Genomic DNA, 23,745 nt, shown 5'->3' with positions numbered 1-23,745 from the left:
GAAAATAATGGCTCCTAATCATTCCCACCTTTATTTCATCATAGAAGGATGTCAAAGTACTATTTCAGGTTAGTGCCAGAGGCTCTGATGACATTACTGCAGCAATGCATGCCAACCAAAATAGTTCAGCTATTTTATTTAAAAGAAATGTTTTAAGCTTTGTCTCAAAATGTGAACCAAAGCTGTTCAGAACCAAAAAAATTATCACGTGAAGTTATTTCTCAGCTCTCAAAGGAGATAGTTATTTTTACCTTGCTGTCAGCCAGGAAGCCACAAGGTTCCTTAAAGGCAAGATATGACCCCATTTGCCTTCACATGAGGCTGGTAGTCTGATTCTGTGCCCACCCTGTGCTTACCTCCAAGATGACGATATCATAGTCACTGAAGGAGCAGAACTGCTTGGACCATGAAGCATCGTTCCGGATCACCTCATTAATGACATATTCAAAGTCCAGAGTCAGCTGCTCTACTGTTAAGTATTGTCCCTAGAAAAGGAAGAAGAAACGTATCTGCTTCACCAGTTCCCTTGATCCTCATTCACATGATGACTCTTAATTGGGGGGTTTACAGGACACAGCACAGGTCCCTACTTACAAACCACCAAAACTTTTTAGGTAGCACTCCACAGTCCCCTCTCCCCATATTGACCAAACAGGTCGGCTCTGCTCTGTCTATAAAATTCAGTTCATTGAGTTAGGAATCAAGCAACCTTCCATACATTGTGGAACTGCAAATCCCCTGAGCCCTACAAAACACAGGCAATGGAGAGATCACAGTGTTCAAGCTCATGCTAACCACTATTAGAAACTGCCACAAACTAAAAAAACAACAGCCTCGGTGGTAATAATAACAACAACAACAGCAACAACTTTATTTTTATACCCCGCCTCCATCTCCCCAAATGGACTCGGGGCAGCTTATACAGGGCCAAGCCTAGGTGGTTACAAACATTGTAATAAAACATCAATATAAAAACAGATCAAACATAATAAAATCACATTAAAAATAAAACATGGTTTGATAAAAAAAAAAAACCTGAGGAAGCCCATAAAAATGAACTGGGCCAGAGAAAGTGCATACAGTGAGGAATGTGAACTAGAGAAAGAAGTAAACTGAGACTATTATCATTGGTAAGGAGCTTGGGATGAGGTAAACATAGGAAATATTTCCAACTAAAGGAGTAGAATAAAGTGCAACAGAAGTTATTAATGACCAATTTGCAATACACCTTTGAATCATAGCAATGGTGGACAGACCAACCAAAAAATACACTTTGGGAATGTTTTTGCACTGGATTCTCTCCAGTGCCCCGGTTTTCTACACTCCGGGAATTTTAAAACCATTTATATTGTTTTATGTGTCCATATTGTGAAGTACACACACAAATTAATAATTAAGTTCTTACAGTGCAGCCACTGGAGGACAATACAACATGCCTTTTTGAAATAATTCTATCAGTTCAGATTTTGAGAGACAGGAACAGATAATAACTCTCAAAGAGCTTGAAGTTGGAACTGTCATTTTAGGATATTCATCAATATGCTATCACTGATTCCTAACTACAGGATGTATAACTTTCCATAAAGAACACCCAATTTCCAAGAGGTCCACTTTAAGGTCTCACAAAAGGTTTCATGAGGTCTTGGGGACGTTTCAATTATACTTAGAAGTCAAAATTATTTTTTTAACTATTTCAAAACTGCTCTGTGGTCTATTTCCCAAGTCTTCTCCAATTTGTGAAGAATTTAATTCAGAATGGATTAAAAACCCAACCACTGTTGGGTTTAAATACAAGAAATCAACAGCAGAAGACAGTCTTTATACAAGCAGCCTTATCTGTATTGAAATTTAGTAAAACATATTAAAGAAAATAAGACATTTGTATTTACTATCTTAAAAATGAACCCATGATTCCGTATGAATTATACAGAATGACTTATTCTATATCAAGACTGAACAACTTAAAATATGAGCCAAGAGATTGTTGTATCTATTATTCAGAATTTGATACCATGAGCCCAGAGTCTGACAAATCATTGTTAACACTAAGGACTCTGTCTTATTCCAAAGACCACTGCCTTATGTTACAGTATATACTCTTATGATATGCTTTCAATGTATATTCTAACCTCCTATACTGTATGATATTTTTCTTTAGTTACAAAATGAAATGTTTTATTGGATATATTTTTGGTTGTAGACATATTAACCAGCTGGGAAGAGTAAGAGGAGCATGTGCTCACAGAATGAGGATAATGAAGGTTTCAGGGTCAACAGTTAACGGATTTTAAGCCAAGCTTCCAAAACTATACTTTTATAAGTAGGCAGATATGTGAAGAGATTAATACAGAACAGATATGGAAGACAAGTTGAAAAAAGTGATGCCAACCCCTATAGAACATAGTAGAGCCAGAGGTAAGGGCAGTGAGTAAGTCAATTATCTTAAGGACTCAGCCTTGAGAATAGGGTGGTATGGATCCCTTCTACACACTGAATGGTAAGTGACCAATGTTCCCTTCAGATGTGCACAGCCTAAATAACCTTCAATACAGATGTCCATTGACATTAAGTTGTAAGAACACAGATACACATGCTATAGCACCCACATGCCAAATGACACTGCTGCCAAAATATGTATGTCTAATATCTAATGTATGTCTAAAAAGGGAGTCCAACCACCAGAACTGAACTGCCTGTCTAAACTCTGAAGGCCCTGACTACATCCAACTTACGCTTTTCTGAAGGAGAATGAAAGGCCTCAGAGAAGGGCAGTACATTTTTGTGATCTATAAAAGAAAGCTCTCTTCTGTTGCAAGATCATACAGATACAAAATAAACAAATGCAAGTATATCTAAACTCCCTATATTATAAGATGGGCAACTATTTAGAGAATAAGCTTAAAACACCTTGGGGTCAAATTCAGCCCTGTTTGGCTCTTGTATGAAAATTATAGGCATTTCTTTGGGACCGAACACCTAAGGGCATGTAGACTGGTACTCACCTTCGTGCAGATCCCTCCCTGATCATCTGGATGGTTTCCATTCAAAATATGTATGTCACAACCAGGGTGCCCTTTCAGTCTCCCTTTTTAGGAGAACTAAAAAGATGGGGAAGTGTCCTGAGAATTTTTATGGCTTTACTGCCCTTCTGCTGACATACTTGCTGTAAGTGACTTCTCTCAAGATGTATATATGAAACAGAGGTGAGGGGAAAATGAATCTGTTCTTTAGAATTCTTAATAATTTTTAAGCTAATGAAGCTAAATGTTCTTGAGAAGCCAAAGGTTTGAAGCTCCGCTTTCAAAGACATAAAGGAAATTACTGCTCTGTTTACATTCTGAGAGTATTTCCAAGGCTGCTAATGACTAGATTTGCATGTATGAGAAACCAGGTTATTTTGAAATTTCTATAATTGTAGTCTATACTGGAACAAAAGGCATAGTACGTTTTTCTAGAGCTATTTCATTTCTTTTTATTCAAGGAAGTTATAGTTTGTTGTTATTCTTGACTTCAACTAAGATGTCCTTTGGATTAGAGAACCTTGCTACAAAGCCAGGCCCCTCTCAATGAGTGGTGGCTAGGCTGCCCTTTGAAGAAATGTCTAATTTTTTACTGTTTAAGGAACACAGACATACGTGTAACAGTAGATCTGCCATGAGACTACCTCAATATAGGACCATGTCAAGGGGCATCTGTTACAAATGCAAAAGCCTTGGCTGTCTGGGTCTGCCCACTTTTTGAGTAGACAGGAGGCTGGAATGCTTTCAAATAGCAATCAGAAAAGAAATGCTATTGCTGGGAAGTACAAGTATTTCAGCTGTCCAAGGTCATTCTGAGACCACAAATAATTGACTAGAACAAGCAGGGGAGGGCTTTGATGGACCACAAAGGTTGCCAAAGAGAGATACTGGTTTTAATCAGCACTGAGATACAGTCAGAGAATGCTTTAATTCTATTTGTTGAGGTCTGAACCAATCACTGAATGTTTTTTCCATGACCCTAATGTATTGGATCACAACCACCTGACTGTTTTATTTTTATAGTCTCCTCAGAGTGCTTCAAAAACAGCATCTTAAGGTGCACCTACACTGTAGAATTAATGCAGTTTGAAACTGATTTATCTGCCATGGCTCATGGCTATGGGCGATGGCAGCTATGGTTTAGCAAGGTCTTTAACCTCTGCTGAAGAGCACTACAAATCACAGAAGTCCATAGCAGAGCCATGACATATAAAATAGTAACAAACTGTATTAATTTTGCAGTGTGGATACACCCATAGACAGGGAAAGACTGAAGCAAAAGAGAAAGAAACACAAAGCATCAGGGAAAAGGACAAAGGAGGACTCTTAACAGCTGGAAGAATAACAAGAGTGAAACATGCATTCTACTAGATAAAAAGATATAACTATAATTGTGTGACAGAGGTGAACAAGCTTCTTCCTAGGCATAGGAAGAAAAAAACCAAGTCATCAACACAAAGGTAAAAAATACTGTTCCCAGGATATTTGCCTTCCCTGCACACGTGAAGGGTATTTGACCCTTTCAAGTACAGTAGAGTCTCACTTATCCAACATAAACGGGCCGGCAGAATGTTGGATAACCGAATATGTTGGATAATAAGGAGGCATTAAGGAAAAGCCTATTAAACATCAAATTAGGTTATGATTTTACAAATGAAGCACCAAAACATCATGTTATACAACAAATTGGACAGAAAAAGTAGTTCAATACGCAGTAATGCTATGTAGTAATTACTGTATTTACGAATTTAGCACCAAAATATCACAATGCATTGAAAACATTGACTACAAAAATGCGTTGGATAATCCAGAACGTTGGATAAGCGAGTGTTGGATAAGTGAGACTCTACTGTATGCTTATCACATCAAACAGGGATTATATGTTCAAGAAGTAAAAATTACAGAAAATAATTGGCACTTAAACGTAAGATAAAAGCAAGTCATACAATGGAAGCTAAATTCAATGAACAGAACACTAAAATGCAGACAAGAAACATGTCAGTACATATGAAAAGCTTGTTTTAAATCCATCGTTTATAAATTGTCTTCAACTATAAAGCATGCCAACCGAGGGCGGTTAGGACGTATAATTTTTAAGGACTTCAAAGTCAATAACATTCCTTTTAATACTATTCTCTGACTTAGAAAGCTACCACTCTTCTTTCAATAAAAGGAAGTCTGCAAAAGTTACCTGACAAACAGCCTTCTCCTTCAACAACTTCAAATTCCTTCCTCGGAGGTCTGTCACAACAAATGGCAAGGAGATCTTGTCATCTTCATACTCTTAAAGGACACATAGAGAAAGGCCAAGTAAAGGGTAAGTGCACAAAGTACCAAAGAAACTATTTTGAAGATAAAACTACTTAGAGGCAGCTTAATATTAGGAAAAATGAAGACTTTCAAAACAACAAGAGAACTATAACCAAAAGAAACGAATCTCCTGGAACAAGATAATCAAGTGGAATCTTTTTAAAATGTTTTTTTAAACTTATTTGACAACCCAAAGCTAACCTAAACCCTAACCCAAACCCAGTAGCCACAGGTGGGCCTTTCCCTTCTTTACAAACTTACTTCTTGCATTTCACAGATATGAACTCTTAACTTTTGCCTCTTGTTTTGCAATGTCCTATCATGTGAAGCTCAATTCCAACTGCAACAATGCATTCTTTTAATGGCTTGAAATACCTTTTAAAATATTTCGCACATTGCAACTTGATTTCAATAGATACTTCTTTTGTCTATCGTTATCAACAATCATTTCAATATATACCCCATAATTCCGCATAAGAGTTCAGGGTAACCAAGTGTTTCATAATCTTGTCATCTCATATCATGGGTACATTAAGAGTGAAGCAAGACCAAAAGCAACGGGGAAAGCCATCTGGCAAGTTTTATAGATGGAGAGGAACCAAACCCATGTTTCCCTATATCAGTCGAGTTATACTGAAAAGACATCTAGGTCTAATATTAAAAGAATGTATTCTGTGAATTCACCCTGAGAAGCAACTGAGTTACAGTGTTAAGTCTTCTATGATCTCTCAGATGTTATTGTTCAATGCTACAGAGAGCATATCAGCCCTCACAACACATGTTAAACACATCTCAGAAGCAAAGCTTGCTGGGGATAAGGAAAATCAGTTATACAAATCTGTATATCTTTATACCTTTCTACCATTGTGACTACTAAAATAGCCCCAGCAAATATTACCACTCAAAATTAACTTCCATTCTGATTTCTAAGAGTTATACAATTACCTAAATATGGGAGATATCTGGTTCACCTGGGAAACACCAGGTATAGGGCTCAATCCCAAGGATTTGAGACTAAAGCAGTGACCAGTAATGCAAACTGAAGTGTGCTGTTTCAGGAAAGGAAGTCAAGAACTGCAGCAGCAACTGAACTGACCAGCGAGGCCCTAAATAATTGGTCAGTCCCATATGAAGGAAACTAAATGCTAACATGTAACTCAGGGCCTTCCAGACAGGCCTTATATTCCAGGATCTGATCCCAGGTTTTCTGTTTATCCCAGATTAAGATTATTTGACAGTGTGGACTCATATAATCCAGTTTAAAGCAGAAAATCTGGGATCAAATCCTGAGATATAGTGTCTATCTGGAAAAGCCCTCAGAGAGTTGAGAGAAATTTTACTGTGTGTCCCTATGTAATCAGACCAAATTACTCCCTAAAACTTCCCCAAAAAAGTTATATCAGTCAGCATCCTCAGAATGCTGATGATGCTTGTGTGATGATGGCTGTTAAAAAGTAAAAATAAAATATGCACATAAACATGGAATTGAGTTCCAAGAACAGGACCAATTTTAAATCCCCAGTAGGTCTATTAGCTGCTACACTAGAACAACAGTACTACTTGTTCTATTTAAGTCTAAGTCAGCTAGGATTCACACCTCAACATGAATCACTTCATTGTTACACATCACAGAAGATGAAAAGAACGTTTAAATCCTTATGCTATACACAATATTTCCAAGGGGGGGCTCCTCATGTAGTCACATCATAGTGCTAAACTGATTCTCAATCTTGACTGAAAAAGGGAGACCAAACACACAACTCCCCCAAAGTATGAAGTGACACAGGAAGGAAAGCATTCATTCTAGCTATAAAATGAGATAATATACAAAACATTCCTAAGGCTGAAGACAAACTGTTCCCTTGAACACACAGAAAGTCTAAACCAGGGGTCCCCAAACTTTTTAAACAGGGAGCCAGTTCATGATCCTTCGGACCATTGGAGGACCGGACTATAGTTTGCCACTGAGCAATAATAATTATTAATAATAATAATAACAACAACAACAATAATAATAAAAAGAGGGTAGGAAGAAACCCTTTGGGCCATTGAGTCCAATCCCTTTCTTCCTTTGTGCACTGAAAGCACAAGCAAAGCACCCCTGACAGATGGCCACCCAGCCTCAATGTTAATAATAATAATAATAATAATAATAATAATAATAATAATAATAATAAGGGTTGGAAGAGACCCCTTGGGCCATTGAGTCCAATCCCTTTCTGCCTTTGTGCACCGAAAGCACAAGCAAACCACCCCTGACAGATGGCCACCCAGCCTCAATGTTAATAACAATAACAATAATAATAATAAGGGTTGGAAGAGACCCCTTGGGCCATTGAGTCCAATCCCTTTCTGCCTTTGTGCACCGAAAGCACAAGCAAAGCACCCCTGACAGATGGCCACCCAGCCTCAATGTTAATAATAATAATAATAATAATAATAATAATAATAATAAGAGTTGTAAGAGAAGAAAAGACCCCTTGGGTCATTTAGCCCAACCCCCTTCTGCCCTTGTGCTGTGGGGGCCGGATAAATAGCTTCGATGGGCCGCATCCGGCCCCTGGGCCTTAGTTTGGGGACCCCTGGTCTAAACTAAGCAATGTGGGTCTCATACTGTGGCATTCCATTGGAAAGATAATTTTCCACCAAAAGAGCTACAGAGATTCAGTCCATTTGATATTTGAATGCCCTGATTCTAGACGATCTAATCCTTTACTTTCCTTCCCCATACGTTGAGCTTTAGTTTAAGTCATACTCACCTTCCTCAGCCTCAGAGGAGTCATTGGGCTCCAAGACATAACGCAATTTGGTATAGTTCACATAGCCTGGCTCAGCAGCCTGGCTTTCCAGTTCAGAGTGAACGCTGGGAGAGTTTTTGGGAGACCCCCCCACATCTGAAAGGCTATCTGTCGCAGAAGATGTGGAGCTGCGGGTGCCACCTCCATGCAAGCAAGTTCCCAAAGTCTTCCCAAGATCCCAATAAGTGAATGTGCCCTGGCCTTGGGGGCCACCTGAGTCAATAAGGCACTCAAGCCCACTGCCTGACTCCACTTCCATGGGGGTGGTGCCTTTGGCTTCCTTGGCCCTCCGGAAGATGTCCGCTACAAATTCCTTAGCCATAGCCACAGCGGGCGAGTCATGGTTTTCTATGTCCTGTGAAGGCACAGCAATAGACGATGGCTGCAATGCAGCTCCACTCCGTGAAGGGCAGCTGTCTTTGTCCGACACTTTCTCAGAGCCCACAGGGGTTTGAGACACAGGAGTTGCATGGCTGCCTTCTCCAGCAGGAGACCAGGACTGCCGACTCTGGTCATAAAGGATTTGGTAGAAGTTGTTCTCATCTGCAAAGAAACAAAAGACCCAGAAGTCTGAATACAGAACAAATTTTGCAACAAATCTGCCAAAATTTTACAATTACTACTAAAAGCTAAGACTGCAGGTGGGATTTTGGAGGGGGGATGTTTTAAAAGGCATTTCAATTGTATTTATTGTATTTTAACTGCATTTTAAACTAAAAACACTTAATACTGTTTACTTTTTTATTTTTGTATTTGCTTTTAATAAAATTGATCTAAGGGTGTGACTGTTAGCCACCTTGAGTCCCCTTAGGGAGGAAGACAAGGTATAAATCAAATTGTTATTTGGTTAATGTAATCTGCTTGCATTCTATAGCAAGAGATCAATTGTAGTGTTAAGATGTAGGAAGGTTATTGTTAAATTTAAGATTCCTTGCCTCAGACCAGCATAGGCCCACCCCTCCAATCTTCAAGCCTGTCTTTTGTTTATGCAGGTTTCACAACTATGAAAAAAGACATTTCATCATCATGCAAGCACAGAAATTAGCTTAGCCCAGAGCCAGGATGTACACATTGCACAAACAATTTGCATATTGTCCCAAGCATCTAAAGATCTGGTGGTAAGATTATACTGACCTAGATGGCCCAGCTAAGCTGCTCAAACATATCTGCCTCTATGAACCATTTCAGAGGTTAAGATCATCGGGGGAGGCCCTGCTCTCAGTTCCACCTCCCTCGCAAGCATGACTGATGGGAACAAGAGACAGGGCCTTCTCAGTGGTGGCCACTCATCTGTGGAACTCCCTCCCCAATGAAATCAAGTCAGCCCCTCCCTCCTGTCCTTCAGGGAAAAAACCTTAAAACATGGCTGTGGGACCAAGCATTCAAGCAGTGAATGCAACAATACAATAGTGAGTGATTTTATATAACTGACAATTGGCAGACCTTGGACTATGATTTTGATCTTACATAATTTTAATTTATGTTTCAATAACTGATGTTTTAACTTTTTGATTTTAATTGTTATTTATAATTGTATGTATTGGCATCAAATGGTTGCCTGTTGTGAGGACGTCCTGAGCCCCTTCGGGATGAGAAGGGGAGGGTACAAATGTAGAAAATTTATAAATGCTGCAAATGTGATTTTTTTAAATCAAAATAAATAAATTAACTAATATAAAAAATCTTGATAGAAGCTAAAATGTTAATGGCTGAGGTCACCAAGGAGCATGTTCAGCTCCCTTTCTAATCAAGTCTAAGTGCACTCCAATTAGTTCCTCTCATTTAAGTAACCAATTAAGTAATTCAATCCTCTCAAATTGATCTTGCAAATGATGCAGTCTTTCTCTTATCACCATCCCATCAGAGATCTTCATAACAGATGCTTTTCAGGACCAATGCATTTTTGGATACACTGCTTTGGAACAAATGCAAGCTCTGTACATGTACAATGAGAAGGTGTGTATCTATGTGTATATGTGTGTTTCATATCTGTAAGCCACCCGAGTTCCCTTATTGGATGAGAAGAGCAAGGTAGAAATACTGTAATAAATAAATAAAAATAAAATCTGCGTAGATTACACGTAAAAAAATCTTCAGTGAGAAAGGCTGAAAATATCTGTGTTAAGGTTCTGACAAACATAGCTAAGGGGCCATAAAGAGCACAAGCACAGCTATTTTAAAATGTGGTAATACTTTTTTTATGAAGCTAATTTCCTATTTATGAATGCTCTTGTTTTTTAGGACAACCAAAGAATGCACACTTTAAAACCGTATCAATCAGTAGCAACTGGAAATCTTGCATAGTATTGGCCAGGCTATCTAAAGAGAAAAGAATTAATGAAGCATCATATTGCTCACACAGTCCCACAATCTCTTACCTGATGTATGCACAGAAACAGCACAGGCCACTAAAGAGTAGCTGGTGTTAAGCAGCACTACTTGGTCCTTCTTAAGTTGGAATGCTGGTTGGAATGTGGGGAATGGGTACACCACCTGGTATTTCGTATGCAGCATGAAGCCATGCTGCAAGCACTTGGCACTGGGGTCACCTGTGCAATGTGCGCAAAAAAATACATCAGAACCAGGAAAGGCAAAGTGAACACAGTGATTGGTTGAGCATCAGGAGTTCCTCTTTATAAAACACTTTTCAGGAGATTGATCTTTCTCCCAAAAGAGTCATTGTGGGACTTAGGTGAAAATAATAAGACCCTTTTCTAGAATTACTCAGTCTTATGTATAAGACTAGACATTTTAGTCAAAATATTAATCCAAAAATCCCTGGGTCAGTATAAGTACTGTGCATTAACTCTTATCAAAAAAAGAATCACCCCCTTATCTGAGTAAAATGGCAAAATGCAAGAGCTTAGTCCATCCTGGGAAAACTTAAAAGCAGCACTCATCTCCTTTATTCTCTCTGCCGCAATGCCACTGGCAGGAAAATAGCAAAAGCCACTGGTGCTTTCCCTTTTACATGGAATGACCCTTGATTAATACATATATCAAATAATGCTGCATAATTTTGGCACCAAAACCTGCCCTCCATTTATATATGACATACACCAGTATATATGATAAATGTTTTGAGCCTTAAACCAGGCCCATTTCCAAAGTTACACAGCAACACTGTGGCTTTTAACAAATTGATTATACACCCTGAAAGCCTTGCATTCAACACTGGGGCCATTAAAAAGAACATATAGTATGTTCTATACAAAAAGAACAAAATGAAGTATTTTGAGAAAATAATAAGCAGAATATCCTGATGATAAACTAGTTACCTTTTGGATGCTTCTATTATTCAGAGCACCCTGCCAAAAAAATAGCCATCAATATCATAGCTCACTCACCTGGATGTGCAATGGCCATATCCCTGCAGTTGGGGCAGTGCGTAAGAGGAGGCATGGCAACTGTACTAATGTAGATATCTCGATGGTTTTCATCACTCATCATCATGTTCATGAGCAGGCCATTGGCTGAACGAGTACTAAACCAGGAAAGAAGTGGTAAAAATAATTTCTATTTCCACTGTGTCTGCTCAGAACAGGTTACAAGAATGTCAGCAACCTTTCAGCATAACCTTCAGATAGGTAAAGGTAAAAGTTTTCCGCTGACATTAAGTCTAGTTGTGTCCGACTCTGGGGGTTGGTGCTCATCTCCATTTCTAAGCCAAAGAGCTGGCATTATCCGTAGACACCTCCAAGGTCATGTGGCTGGCATGACTGCATGGAGTGCCATTACCGTCCCGCAGAAGCGGTACCTATTGATCTACACACATTTGCATGTTTTCGAACTGCTAGGTTGGCAGAAGCTGGGGCTAACAGCAGGAGCTCACCCCACTCCCTGGATTTGAATCGCTGACCTTTGGGTCAGCAAGTTCAGCAGCTCAGTGGTTTAATCCGCTGCACCACCAGGAGCTCCCAACCTTCAAATGGAATACACTTAACAAGTTACCAGAGCTGTATGATCCTAACTTCACCTAACTGAAAATAAGCCACATCCAATAACCTTTTGGATAACAAACAGCAGTATTTTAATACCACTCATTGGTTTATGCTGTCAGTTTACCACTGATCTTTATAGATCTCAATCACATAGATGAACATGGATTATTACTGAATCATGGTCCAATTCAGAGGAACCAAAACTGTTATTAGATATGAACAGAAGATACAGATTGAGCATTGCTTATTTGAAATTAAATTAAATCTTGAATTGTCCATATGGGTGGCTGAGAGTATTACATTTTTGCTTTTTGAAGGGCCAATATAAACAAACTTTGAATCAAACACAAAATTATTATTAAAAATATTGTATATAAAATAACCTTTAGGCTATATGTACAAGCGGTCTTCAAGTTCCAAACAAGATAATGGTGGGATTGAGCCATGGGGAGAGGTGGGTAAAAAATACTACTACTACTACTACTACTACTATTATTATTATTATTATTATTATTATTATTATTATTATTATTATTATTGGTTCTGCAGTTTCTGCAAGTTTGTTCTAAACTTGAATTTGACTTTAAGTCGGAAAAGGTACATCTTTCAGAAGAATTTTCCTTCTGAGGTGTAGATTGCTCTCACTTCCTGTTGTCTCACCCCCGTTCTTAACTGAGTTGTTTGTAATTTGGGGACTGCCTGTATATGAAACGTAAGTAGTATGCTTACACTGGTATTTCAACAAAAAAAAAATCCAAACACTTCTGGTCCCAAGCTTTTCATATGAAGGAAGACTCCAGCAATATGCAGCAGTGGATCTTAGACAGGTTCCTTTCCAAGTCCTACTAGAAGATGTCAAGGACTGAACTGGGACTTCTGCATTACAGTGTTCCCTCACTACTTTGTGTTTTGCTTTTCTCTCCCTCGCTGTTTTGTGTTTTTTTTCTGAGCGGTGGTGCTTGCCAGTTTACCTTTTGTGCATGCGCCCTCCCTCTCATCGGCATCCAGCCGGACCACTCTGGATGCCGACGAGAGGGAGGCGCATGTGCAAAAGGGAAACGGGCAGGCGCCAGAGAGGAGAGTCCCAAGAAGGCATGTGAAGGGGAGAAAGGCCACCTAACTACTAATATAACGTACAACTATTGAAATAAATATAATGCCTCTACTTCGCAGATTTTCACTTATTGTAGGTGGCCCTGGAACGTAACCCCCACAATAAGTGAGGGAACACTGTACTTCATCACAAAGATAGAGCTCTTCCCTGAACAATTTCACTTAAGTGAACTAGCAAATCAGTCTGACCAAGAGGTCATGAGTTCGAGACCAGCTCGGAGCCTGCGTTTGTCTCTGTCTTTGTTCTGTGTTGGGGCACTGAATGTTTGCCTTATATGTGTAATGTGATCCGCCCTGAGTCCCCTTCAGGGTGAGAAGGGCGGAATATAAAAACTGTAAATAATAGCTGTAAAGGAAGAAGCTCCTAAATAAAATTTCATTTCATTAATCTTTTTCATCATAAGCTTATTTCATTAGAGGGCAGAATAAGGGAAGTGCTTCATTAGCCTGATATATGATGTCAAAAGTCATGCATGTGGTTTAAAATGTGGGAGTATAATTCGCCTGCTTATACATTTACAATTTCTAGCAAAATACAAAATAAAATAGCCCAGAATGCCCCAAGCAAATTTAGTGGGTGACTGCTTCTCAGAGAAACATGGAATATCCAAGTAGCACATTCTAGTCTTAGTCTCAAAACTCACGGATTCAAGGAAAACCTACTTGAAACCAAAGACAATGACCTTGGAGGAATCACTGGGCCACTCGCACACTGTCAGGTAAAGGTCACTGTAGATTTCTTCATCTTGGAACAACCGAACCTGGCGAACCTAAAATAGCAACAACATACTGGTACTTGGTAGAACATAGCTAGTATTTAAAAGAGAGATAACAGGAGAAGCAATAAAACAACAAAGAACTCAGAAAAAGTAATACTCCAACACAGCCTGTTCTAGCAGCTGATGCTTGTGACACTATTTGATTCAATGAACCTACATAATAAGGCTCACCTTAATCTGCTTTCACATTGAGTTTCTGACCTAAATATACAATGCTATATACTCAAGGCCAGAGTTAGAGGAAAGGAAACAAGACGTTGCTATAAAAAGTAGAAATTGTCGCAGTGTAAACATGATCTACAATCCTGTTGCAGCGGCCAAGGGCCAAAGGATACCCAGCTGCTCAAGTTTATTATTATATAACCGGAAAGATAAGTTCAGAGAGAAAATAATGTGTGCCTCATGTGAACAACATCCCAGTTCACTGCTATTATAAATGTATTTGATTTATATTAACATCTAAAGAAGACTGAATTTCCCAAAGAAAGACTAATACTGTCTGGTCATAATGAAACATTGTGTGGAAAGATCCAAGCATAAGCCACCTTGCTGGCAGTTTATAGCATCCTCTGAAGGCAAACACTTTACTTACAACTGGGTTATTTTATGTAAAATAAAATTTTGAAAAATGAAATATACACCAAATATGTAGTTGTGTGTATACAACTCTTCTCAAATACAATATTACCAGTTTAGATTCAACGAGCCCTACTTTGATTAAAGCACAAAGTAAACTAGAAAAAAGTTTTACTAAAGATCCAATTATCAGAAATATATATAGAGGGCCATATTCTGGTAAAGAAAAGTCAACACAGCTTTTTCAAAAGGGAGTTTAAGGATTAATACTCGTGAGTGCAGATCCAGTAGACAATTGACTATATCCAGTGGTGTGATCCAAAATAATTAGCAACCAATTCAGTCTATTATTTTTGAGAAAATGTACACATGTTATGCAGTGGAGGAGCTTGAGCTGGCACAGACTTCTCTCAGAGCATTTGGCTGCAAACATGTCAATTCCAGCAACAACAGTAGGGCTGCCATTGTCTTTATTTACTGAGGAGGGGACTCCCAAGCAGTGCATCATCAGCTCCCTACTTTTAGCCAGTGTTGGTAGCATGACAGGGTGCATTTGGCAGCTCCCAGATCTTCCCACACAATCAGGAGAGTTCATGCTCATGCTTCCTTCTATTATACCCAGTGAGAGTAAGTGAGAGGTTCCTGATTTACTAGGGTGGGAGGATGCTCGAGTAGAGGCAAAGGAGTCATGGATTTTTTTTTACAAAATATGGTACTATTTTCAAATCATTACAAGCAAAATATCATGATATATTGAAAACATTGACTACAAAAATGTATTGGATAATCCAGAACGTTGGATAAGTGAGTGTTGGATAAGTGAGACTCTACTGTAGATGCTTTACAATCAGCATTACATAAAAAATGTGACAACCACTTCAAACAATAGTTGGTTTTAAAGGCACTTGTTTTTGGAAACCTGAAGTCCTTTTTTAGTGAGATTGTTAAACTGCAGCTTTCACATGTCTGATAGAACAGTGGCCCTTTGGTGTCTGCTAGAGTTTGGTTCCAGAACCATGTTCCCATGGATACCAAAATCTGTGGATGCTGAAGTCCCATTATACATGGTGGTTATTAATTCAAATGAGTGCTGGAGAGTGCCTGAAAATCTGTGAAACGGTGGGAGGCTACAGCATGGTATGTATACATATCAGTGTAGTGCTTGGCATACAATTAAATCAAGGTGTTACTTCTTGGAGTTTAAAAAGCTGAGATGTGGTTGCTTGAATTTGTGGCTGCACTGACAGAATGTATTTTAATTACCATGGTGTCCTAGTGGACTAAAGCCTCGTGACTTGAAGGTTGGGTTGCTGACCAGAAAGCTGCCAGGTTCGAATCCCACCCGAGGAGAGCGTGGATGAGCTCCCTCTATCAGCTCCAGCTCCATGCGGGGACATGAGAGAAGCCTCCCACAAGGATGGTAAAACATCAAAACATCCGGGCATCCCCTCGGCAACGTCCTTGCAGACGGCCAATTCTCTCACTCCAGAAGCAACTCCGGTTGCTCCTGACATGAAGAAATTTTTTTTTACCATGAAGACAAAAGAGCAAAATATTTTATACTGGAAATAACTGTCACCTGGGCCTCAACTGCACATGGAAATAAAATCCTTACAATTAACTAATGTCACAAAAATAAAGTACCATCTACTTGAAGGGATTACACCTGCACTCTTGCATGAAGATCACACCCATGGCCTTCTACTGTAAAGATAAGGTAGTTTATTGCTTAAGCCCACATCTGCTTCTATAGAATTTCACCAAAACATGAAAAGTTGTTCTTAATTCTGCAAGTCAATTCACTTTCCACAATTTTACTGTTGCAAGAGTTATTACTTCATATTTACCATTTTTAATTTGCTGTGAACATTGAATTCCCACCAGTAGAGATGGTAGATATAGAAAGAAAAGTCATCATCACCACTGCTGCTCGTGTAGGACAGGACATATCTTCCACATTTAGAGAAGCCAAGGAATATGTGTCTGCAAAACACAGTAATAATAATAATAATCTAATTTCTGGTTACAGGATTCTCACAAGCCACAGATGAAATTAATCCTTTTACACCCAGGAAAGTGCCCCATGGCAGATTAATCAATGAAGAACACACGAGAACCTTACCCTGCACATAGGAAATGTTCATCAACAATGCTCTTCAAAGACACACAAACCCTTGGTGGCAGCTTACGGAACAGACGAGGTGAGAGCTGTCCACTGATCTGCAAGATGTATTGAATCAATAAGACAGATTCTTTTAACCAGCTCTAATATAAAAAAAATCAGCTCTTATATACGAAGTATCACAAAGTGGAGTAAAGTGGAAATAGTACTCATCACATGGAAATTACTGAGACGAGGATAGTGGCAAGCAACAGGTTGGCTCTTCCTGTGACTATTGGTGCCAGTCAACTGTAGGCTTCCCTATGCAAACCAGACAAACTTTCTGTTCATTCAAATATCGTCTTCTCACTCAAGTTTTCAGCCAAACACAAAGGAACACAAATAATTCAAAGGATGAATAAGAAATGGACCACATTAATCATGGTGGCAGCAACTGGAGAAGTAAAGAGCCCTCAGGAAATTGTTTTCCTGCTTCATACCAGCTAAAGCTTTTATTTCATTCAATAGTGAAAATTCTTTCCAAGGCTGTATGATTTAAAAATTTTGCTGGATCTTTTCTTCCTCAAAGACAAACATACCAATCTGCTGTTCATTTTATTGTTCAAATTCACTTAATTATGAAAACCCAGCACACAGTAAATGTTTTCTCACCCATTCCATAACAGCAGTTTGATTGCAAGTGGACAACAAAAGAAACACTCTAGATTTGATGAGAAAAACTCAACACGGAGGTCACCACTGCTTTTTGCAGAAGTCCACCCTCTCATGAAATATAGATACATAAAAATAATAGATAGGTACATTATGGTAAGTTTATGGAGAACAGGTCTGATCAATGACTAAGAATGTTCACATATACACAATAGATATCTCTAGAGAGAATGGAGATAATTCACTTATGAGCCAGAAACATCTGGCTATAGAACAAAAATGCTTGGCTAGGTATACTTAGTTTGTTCCAGAAAGGAAATTCTTGTGTCCTTGTGACAGACTTGGCATGACAGAGGACTTAAAAGGCTTTAAGTTACCTCACCCACAACAGTATTAAAAAATGAATTATTGTGTAAAAAAGTGTGTAAAAATGGAGACCAAATTTTAACCCATGGCAACCCCTTCCCTCCCTCAATTTATATCTTGCCTTTTGGAACAAGAATTCTCAATGAGCATCAGTATATAAAACTACTATATACCCCTTCTCAGTCTATCCCCAACCACTATATTATCATCTCACTGTTTCTCCATCTTTTCTACAGGAACGTTCTTCCTTCCTTCATGGGTGTACTACTCATTTCCCCAATACTGTAGCTGTACTGCCGCACATGCTGTGTTTGCTAATTATCTTCTCTTAAACATGAATCTGCCCCTTCTACTCTTTCAACAAACCACTGTGATGAATTAAGGTGAGAGAGAAAAATGAATGGTCAAAATCACCTAGTAGATTTAGTGCTAAAGAATGAATTGCACTTGATGGATCTCAGTAATTCAAGCCCAGTATTTAAAATATTTTACATATACTGTACTTTACCAACAGCAACCTAGCTACATGAAGTGGGAATATACTATAGCCCTCCACTTTGGCGGATTTGACTACTGTGAATTTGATTGAAATGTTCTTCCCCAAGAAATCCCTAGGTCATACAATGTGTTGTGCTGGAGATTCCTTGACAAGTACTATGACATTATTAAGTATTCACTTTTGTAAAAGTGCTGCACCCCCAACTGCAGTGAATGTGGTGGCTGGACAACATTCTTTCACTTTTAGCTTAGAACTTTGCAGTAAAATTGACATTCACACATTACTAAAGCTGTGTCTTCACACCCTCCATCTGCACACAGTTCATCTTGGGGGGACAATTACCCCATCTTTTGACTCAACTATTTCTATTAGTATCATAATATACATACACCCTTACCAAATATTGCATCCCTTTTAATAAAATCCAAAATTGTCTACATGGGTGGCTGAGATAGTGACAACTTTGCTTTCTGATGGTTCAATGAACACACACTTTGTTCATTATTTCATAAGTGATACTGAACCTGTATGATCACAACCACCAATTTTCCACCTTTGCTTGTGTCACACACTCACTTTTTTGTGCCATTTGCTCTTCAACCGTGCTTGGCTCAAGTTCCCTCCCACGAGAAAAGGCAGCTCTACAACAGCTCCAGTGCCAGATTCAGTCTTAGGATGAAGCATGGAAACTGAAGCGCCTTGTGGCACCTTTCAGAGCTTTCTGCATCAAATCCATAAAGCATTGCCCTCAGACAGGCAGGCACATCTTCATGCATTAGTTTATAGCCATGCTTTTTTTTTAAGTACAGACTGAGTATCCCTTATGTGAAATGCTTGAACCGGAAGTGATTGGAATTTCAGATTTTTAATACTACTACTACTACTAATAATAATAATAATAATAATTTTATTCTTATACCCCGCCTCATCTCCCCAAAGGGACTCGGGGCAGCTTACATGGGGCCAAGCCCGGACACAACAATATAAAAACAGAACAGTAAACAGATCAATCAACAATAAAAAACATCAAGCAACGATAAAAACAGTCATAAAAATGCCTGCATTTGCACGTATGTCTTGGAGATGAGACACAAGTCTAAACACAAACCTATTTATATTTCACATAAATGAAAGTAATTTTATACAGTAGTTTAGATACATTTATTCATGAAACAAAGTTAGTCCATACTGAGGCATCACAAATCAAAGGAGCCACTATTTCAAGGTGTGTTTACACAGTAGGATTAATGCAGTTTGACACTACCTTAACTGTGGTAGCTCAATGCAATGGAATGCTGCAGTTTTACAAGGTCTTTAGCTTTCTTCGTCAGACTGTTGGTGCTATATATTTATAGCAAAATAAATAATGCCAATTTTCACGATGCCAACATCATTAGATGTGCAAGAACCCCATTCGTAAATGCGATCACATGCTGGGGGCCAACATTATGGGATAGTGCATCCTTTAGTGCCTTTCCTGAAAACCTTCTAAAGGGTGACTAATCTCAGAAGACAGGATAAAAGGTCAGATAGAGCAGAGGCGATATCTAAATACAGTGGGGTTCATATATTCTTACATGGTTTCCACACGCTTTTGTTATTATTTATGCAAAATAATTATCCATGTCAGGGTGGATCTACACTATAGAATGCCATTTGATACCACTTCAATAATAATAATATTTATGTTTGGTTATGCTTTCCCCTCCTCCTATCCCTCCCAACTTAGTGACTTTCCATCCTCTGGGTTGGAGACATTCACATATAACGGTAATTCCATTCTTCCTGCCTATTACATTGTTTTTCTATTCTTCCTTCTGGCCTGATATTTATTATTTATAAATTCCCTAAATAGATGCTAACATGTTAAATTATGAAGCCTTCTATAAAAACTTTTTTCTTTTTTCACATAGTTTAGAAATGGTTTCCAGTCCTTGATAAGTTTTCTAGTGTTTTTTTTTTGTTCATCATTGCTAATTTGTCCATTTCTGCTATTTTGAAGATTTTAACTATCCATTCTTCTATTATTGGGAGGTGTGCCTTCTTCCAGAATTATCTGTATACTATTCTTGCTGCTATGATCATGTAGTATAATACTTGATAGTTTAGTGATTTTGTTTGGTTATTTGACATTCCCAATAAAAATAATTAGGGCTCCAACTGTATCTTTGAATGAAACATTTCTTGCAGCATAACCAAACATGAATATTGTATAGATGTTAGGAAATATTGTATTGGTCCACGCAAATATTCCTAGACTTGGAGGACCTGAAGATGGTAGTGGTAACCTCAAGGTTGGACTTCTGCAATGCACTTTACATTGGGCTACCCTTCTACCAAGTTTGGAAACTCCAGCTGGTTCAAAATACAGCAGCCAGATTTGTTACAGGAACATCTAGAACTGAGCATATCACACTGAGCATTATCAACTGAGCAAAGTATAAGGTGTTGGTTTTGACCTTTAAAGCCCTATATGATTTGGGACACTTTGGTCTTCTGAAGGACGTCTGCTCCACCTAGCCAGAAGCCGACTGGCAACCGTCACCCAGACGACTGTGGAACGACCTGCCAGAAGAATTCTGACAGCACATTTAGAAAACCATGTAACTTCCGGCAGGCCTACCCAGGCAGTCTTTATGCATGAATTTTAAGTGTCCTTTGTTTGATCTCTGTATGTGTGTTTTAGTATGTATTTTGTAGAGATAAGTACTGGTGTGTAACTTTTATGGAGGTATATTTTAATGTGTCTATTTGCAGGTAAGAAATATTATTATTATTATTATTATTATTATTATTATCACTTGTTTAATGAATATAAAAATTGAAAAAAAACATACTAACAGCAATAATAATAACAATAAAAGCTGTGGCATTTATAGTTTGGTGAGGCCCCAGCAGTCCTGGGCAGAAAAGGCTAATGACCTTGTAAAACTTCAGCTCCTATTAAAAAGAGAAAATACTAACAATTAAAAGGAACAACAGGTATAAATATAAAATATTAATTAAAGATTCGGTGGGAAGACTAACATTAAGAGAATTATGGGAGGAGGAAGTAGGAATAAAAATAACTGAGAAATAATGGGAAGAGATATGGAAAGCAAGACAGCTAAAAACATGTCAATTAGAATAAAAGAAAATTATTATAAATTAATTTGGAAGTGGTATTTAATACCAAGAAAACTAAACATTATGAACATTATGAAAAATGTTGGAGAAGGTGTTAGGAAACTGGAACATATATGCATATGTGGTAGGATTATAAATATGTACAAGATTTTTGGGAAATGGTTGAAAGGGAAATAGAAATTATTATGAATATAGAAATTAGAAGGAATCCGGCAGAAATATTGCTATCGGTTAAAAGAGATAAAGGGAAAAATAAGCGGGAAAATGTAATAGACATGTTATTAAGAGTAGATAGAATACTCATAGCAAAATATTGGAAAGGGGAAATGGCAATACAAATTGATGAATGGTATAAAGAAGTATGGAGAATGATGTTGAATGATAACATCAAATTTAAAAGTAAAGAAGGGACTATGGGGAAAAAATGACTTTGAAAGTATCTGGAGATTTTTAGAAAAATATTGGGGAAAAAAATGGGAATTTACCTCCACATGAACTGAACTTTTGGTGGGACTTTAGAAGAGATGGCTCTGGAGAAGGGGAGCACAGGGGTGAAAGAGAATAAAAGAGGGGGGTGTACAGTCATAATAATGGTCAACTTATGTTTTATATATATGTCTATATAATTGGAAAAATATTATTATTATTATTATTACAATTAAGAGGTTACAATTAACCTAAAGAGGTTAGAATGGCTCCCTCCTTGCTATAATTCAGGAACCAAGTAAAAACTTTCCTAAAGGCGAAGAGTAGCATTGCAAATGCCAGATTTGTGTGCAATATACGAATTACATTGGACCTCCAACAATAGACTTGACAACAGCCTAAAGCAGTGATTCGCAACCTTTGGGCCTCCAGGTGTTTTATGTATGTTTATGTTTTGTTTACATGTTGTTTACCCCCGATTTGGGAGAAAAGCAGGATAGAAAAAATAATAATAATAAAGGGAACTTTAGGAAGAACTTCCTAACTATGAGAGCTGTTCAGCAGTGGAACTCTCTGCCCCAGAGTGTGGTGGAGGCTCCTTCTTTGGAGGCTTTTAAACAGAGGCTGGATGGCCATTTGTGCTTTGAATGGGATTTTCCTGCTTCTTGGCAGGGGGTTGGACTGGATGGCCCACGAGGTATCCTCCAATTCTGATTCTAGGGTAGAAAAAATAAATAAAGGAAAAGGACAGCTCCCAGGATTCCATAACAGGGAGCCCTGTCAGTTAAAGTGGTGTCAAATCCAACAGTGTAGATGCGCCTTCACTCACCCATGAGGATGATTTTGGAGTATGTCATGATGCCCAGATCTGCCTTAGGCAGCTTGTAGACAGCTATATAAAACCCAAATTATCGGCTTTGAACTGGATTATGTCACAGTGTAGACTCAGATAATCCAGTTCAAAGCAGATAATGTGGAATACCTGCTTTGATATTCTGTGTTATATGGCTGTGTTGAAGGGCTCATAGGGTGTATTTATTTATACCGATAGCCGAGCCAAAAGGTGGTGTAATTCCCACCCCACCCCCATTATGGAGAGATGAGAAGACATAGGCCCCTTCCACACAGCTGAATAAAATTCCACATTTTCTGCTTTGAACAGGAATATATGGCAGTGTGGACTCTGATAACCCAGTTGAAAGCAAATATTTTGGGATTTTCTGTCTTGATATTCTGTGCTGTGTGGAAGGGTCGATGGTGCTGTGTATATGCGAATACTGCACGCCTGAATCCGCATGAAGAATGCTCAGCCGGCGTAAACCAATGTACTCTTGTACAACCCCTCCTCAAGGTACTTCGCTTGCTGTTGAGGCCCAACCTTAGATAATAGACCGCGGAGAACCAATAACGGCCGGTTCCCTCCCTCAGGAAAGTACCCTTTCGCCTCCCCGTTGCCTTCCGGCCTCTGTCTCACCTTAACGCGCTCCAGCTGCCTCACCACATGCTCCCGACGCCCGCCGACGCCGCGCCCGGACTCCGCCGAGCCCCTCTTCCCTCCCGAGGAGGAGGCGCCGCCCCGCTCCGTTTTCGAGCTCGGCGCCATTTTCCTTCACCACAGTCTTGCCCTCCCGCTTTCCGCGAGCGCCCACACGCCGCCGACCGCCCACTGCCGCGTTCTCATTGGCCGGCGCTTACACGCGAGCCGCCGTCTATTGGGCCCCCCGGCCCCGAGCCGCCGCGCTCTTCCACGCCTTGATTGGCTAGAATCCGCCGTCAATCGGCCGAGAACGCGCTCTCGCTGCCAAAAAGCCAACACAGGCTCCAACGGTTTGAAGTCTCCGCTTGCGCATGCTAGGCGCTCTCGGTAGCTTTTGATTGGTGGGGACGCCTTTCAGTTTAGAAGTTGCTTGGTTACCAAACAGATGCCTTCTTTGGGTGCTTTTGACTTCTTCATCCTCAATGCGGATAAGGGAAGAATAGGGTCCGTTGCCTTGACAACAGTGAGATTGAGGCCTCTT

At 39.1% G+C, this 23,745-nt stretch overlaps 1 protein-coding gene across 1 annotated transcript in view; it reads right to left on the bottom strand.

Moving 5' to 3' along the window:
- dcaf15 (DDB1 and CUL4 associated factor 15) overlaps positions 1–23,445 on the bottom strand; it is a 33,009-nt gene extending 9,564 nt beyond the window's left edge. The window contains exons 1-9 of the mRNA XM_062971491.1: positions 23,202–23,445; positions 16,660–16,757; positions 16,385–16,520; positions 13,846–13,952; positions 11,476–11,612; positions 10,507–10,677; positions 8,090–8,671; positions 5,212–5,303; positions 357–485 (exon numbers count right to left, since the gene is read on the bottom strand). Coding sequence (XP_062827561.1) covers positions 357–485; positions 5,212–5,303; positions 8,090–8,671; positions 10,507–10,677; positions 11,476–11,612; positions 13,846–13,952; positions 16,385–16,520; positions 16,660–16,757; positions 23,202–23,330 — 1,581 coding nt within the window. The 5' untranslated portion in view covers positions 23,331–23,445. The remainder of the gene's footprint in view (positions 1–356; positions 486–5,211; positions 5,304–8,089; positions 8,672–10,506; positions 10,678–11,475; positions 11,613–13,845; positions 13,953–16,384; positions 16,521–16,659; positions 16,758–23,201) is intronic.
- Between the last annotated feature and the right edge of the window lie 300 nt (positions 23,446–23,745).

This window comes from Anolis carolinensis, chromosome 2 (genome assembly GCF_035594765.1).
Source record: "Anolis carolinensis isolate JA03-04 chromosome 2, rAnoCar3.1.pri, whole genome shotgun sequence".
Classification (NCBI taxonomy): Eukaryota; Metazoa; Chordata; class Lepidosauria; order Squamata; family Dactyloidae; genus Anolis; species Anolis carolinensis.
This window is presented reverse-complemented; position numbering and strand designations above follow the sequence as displayed.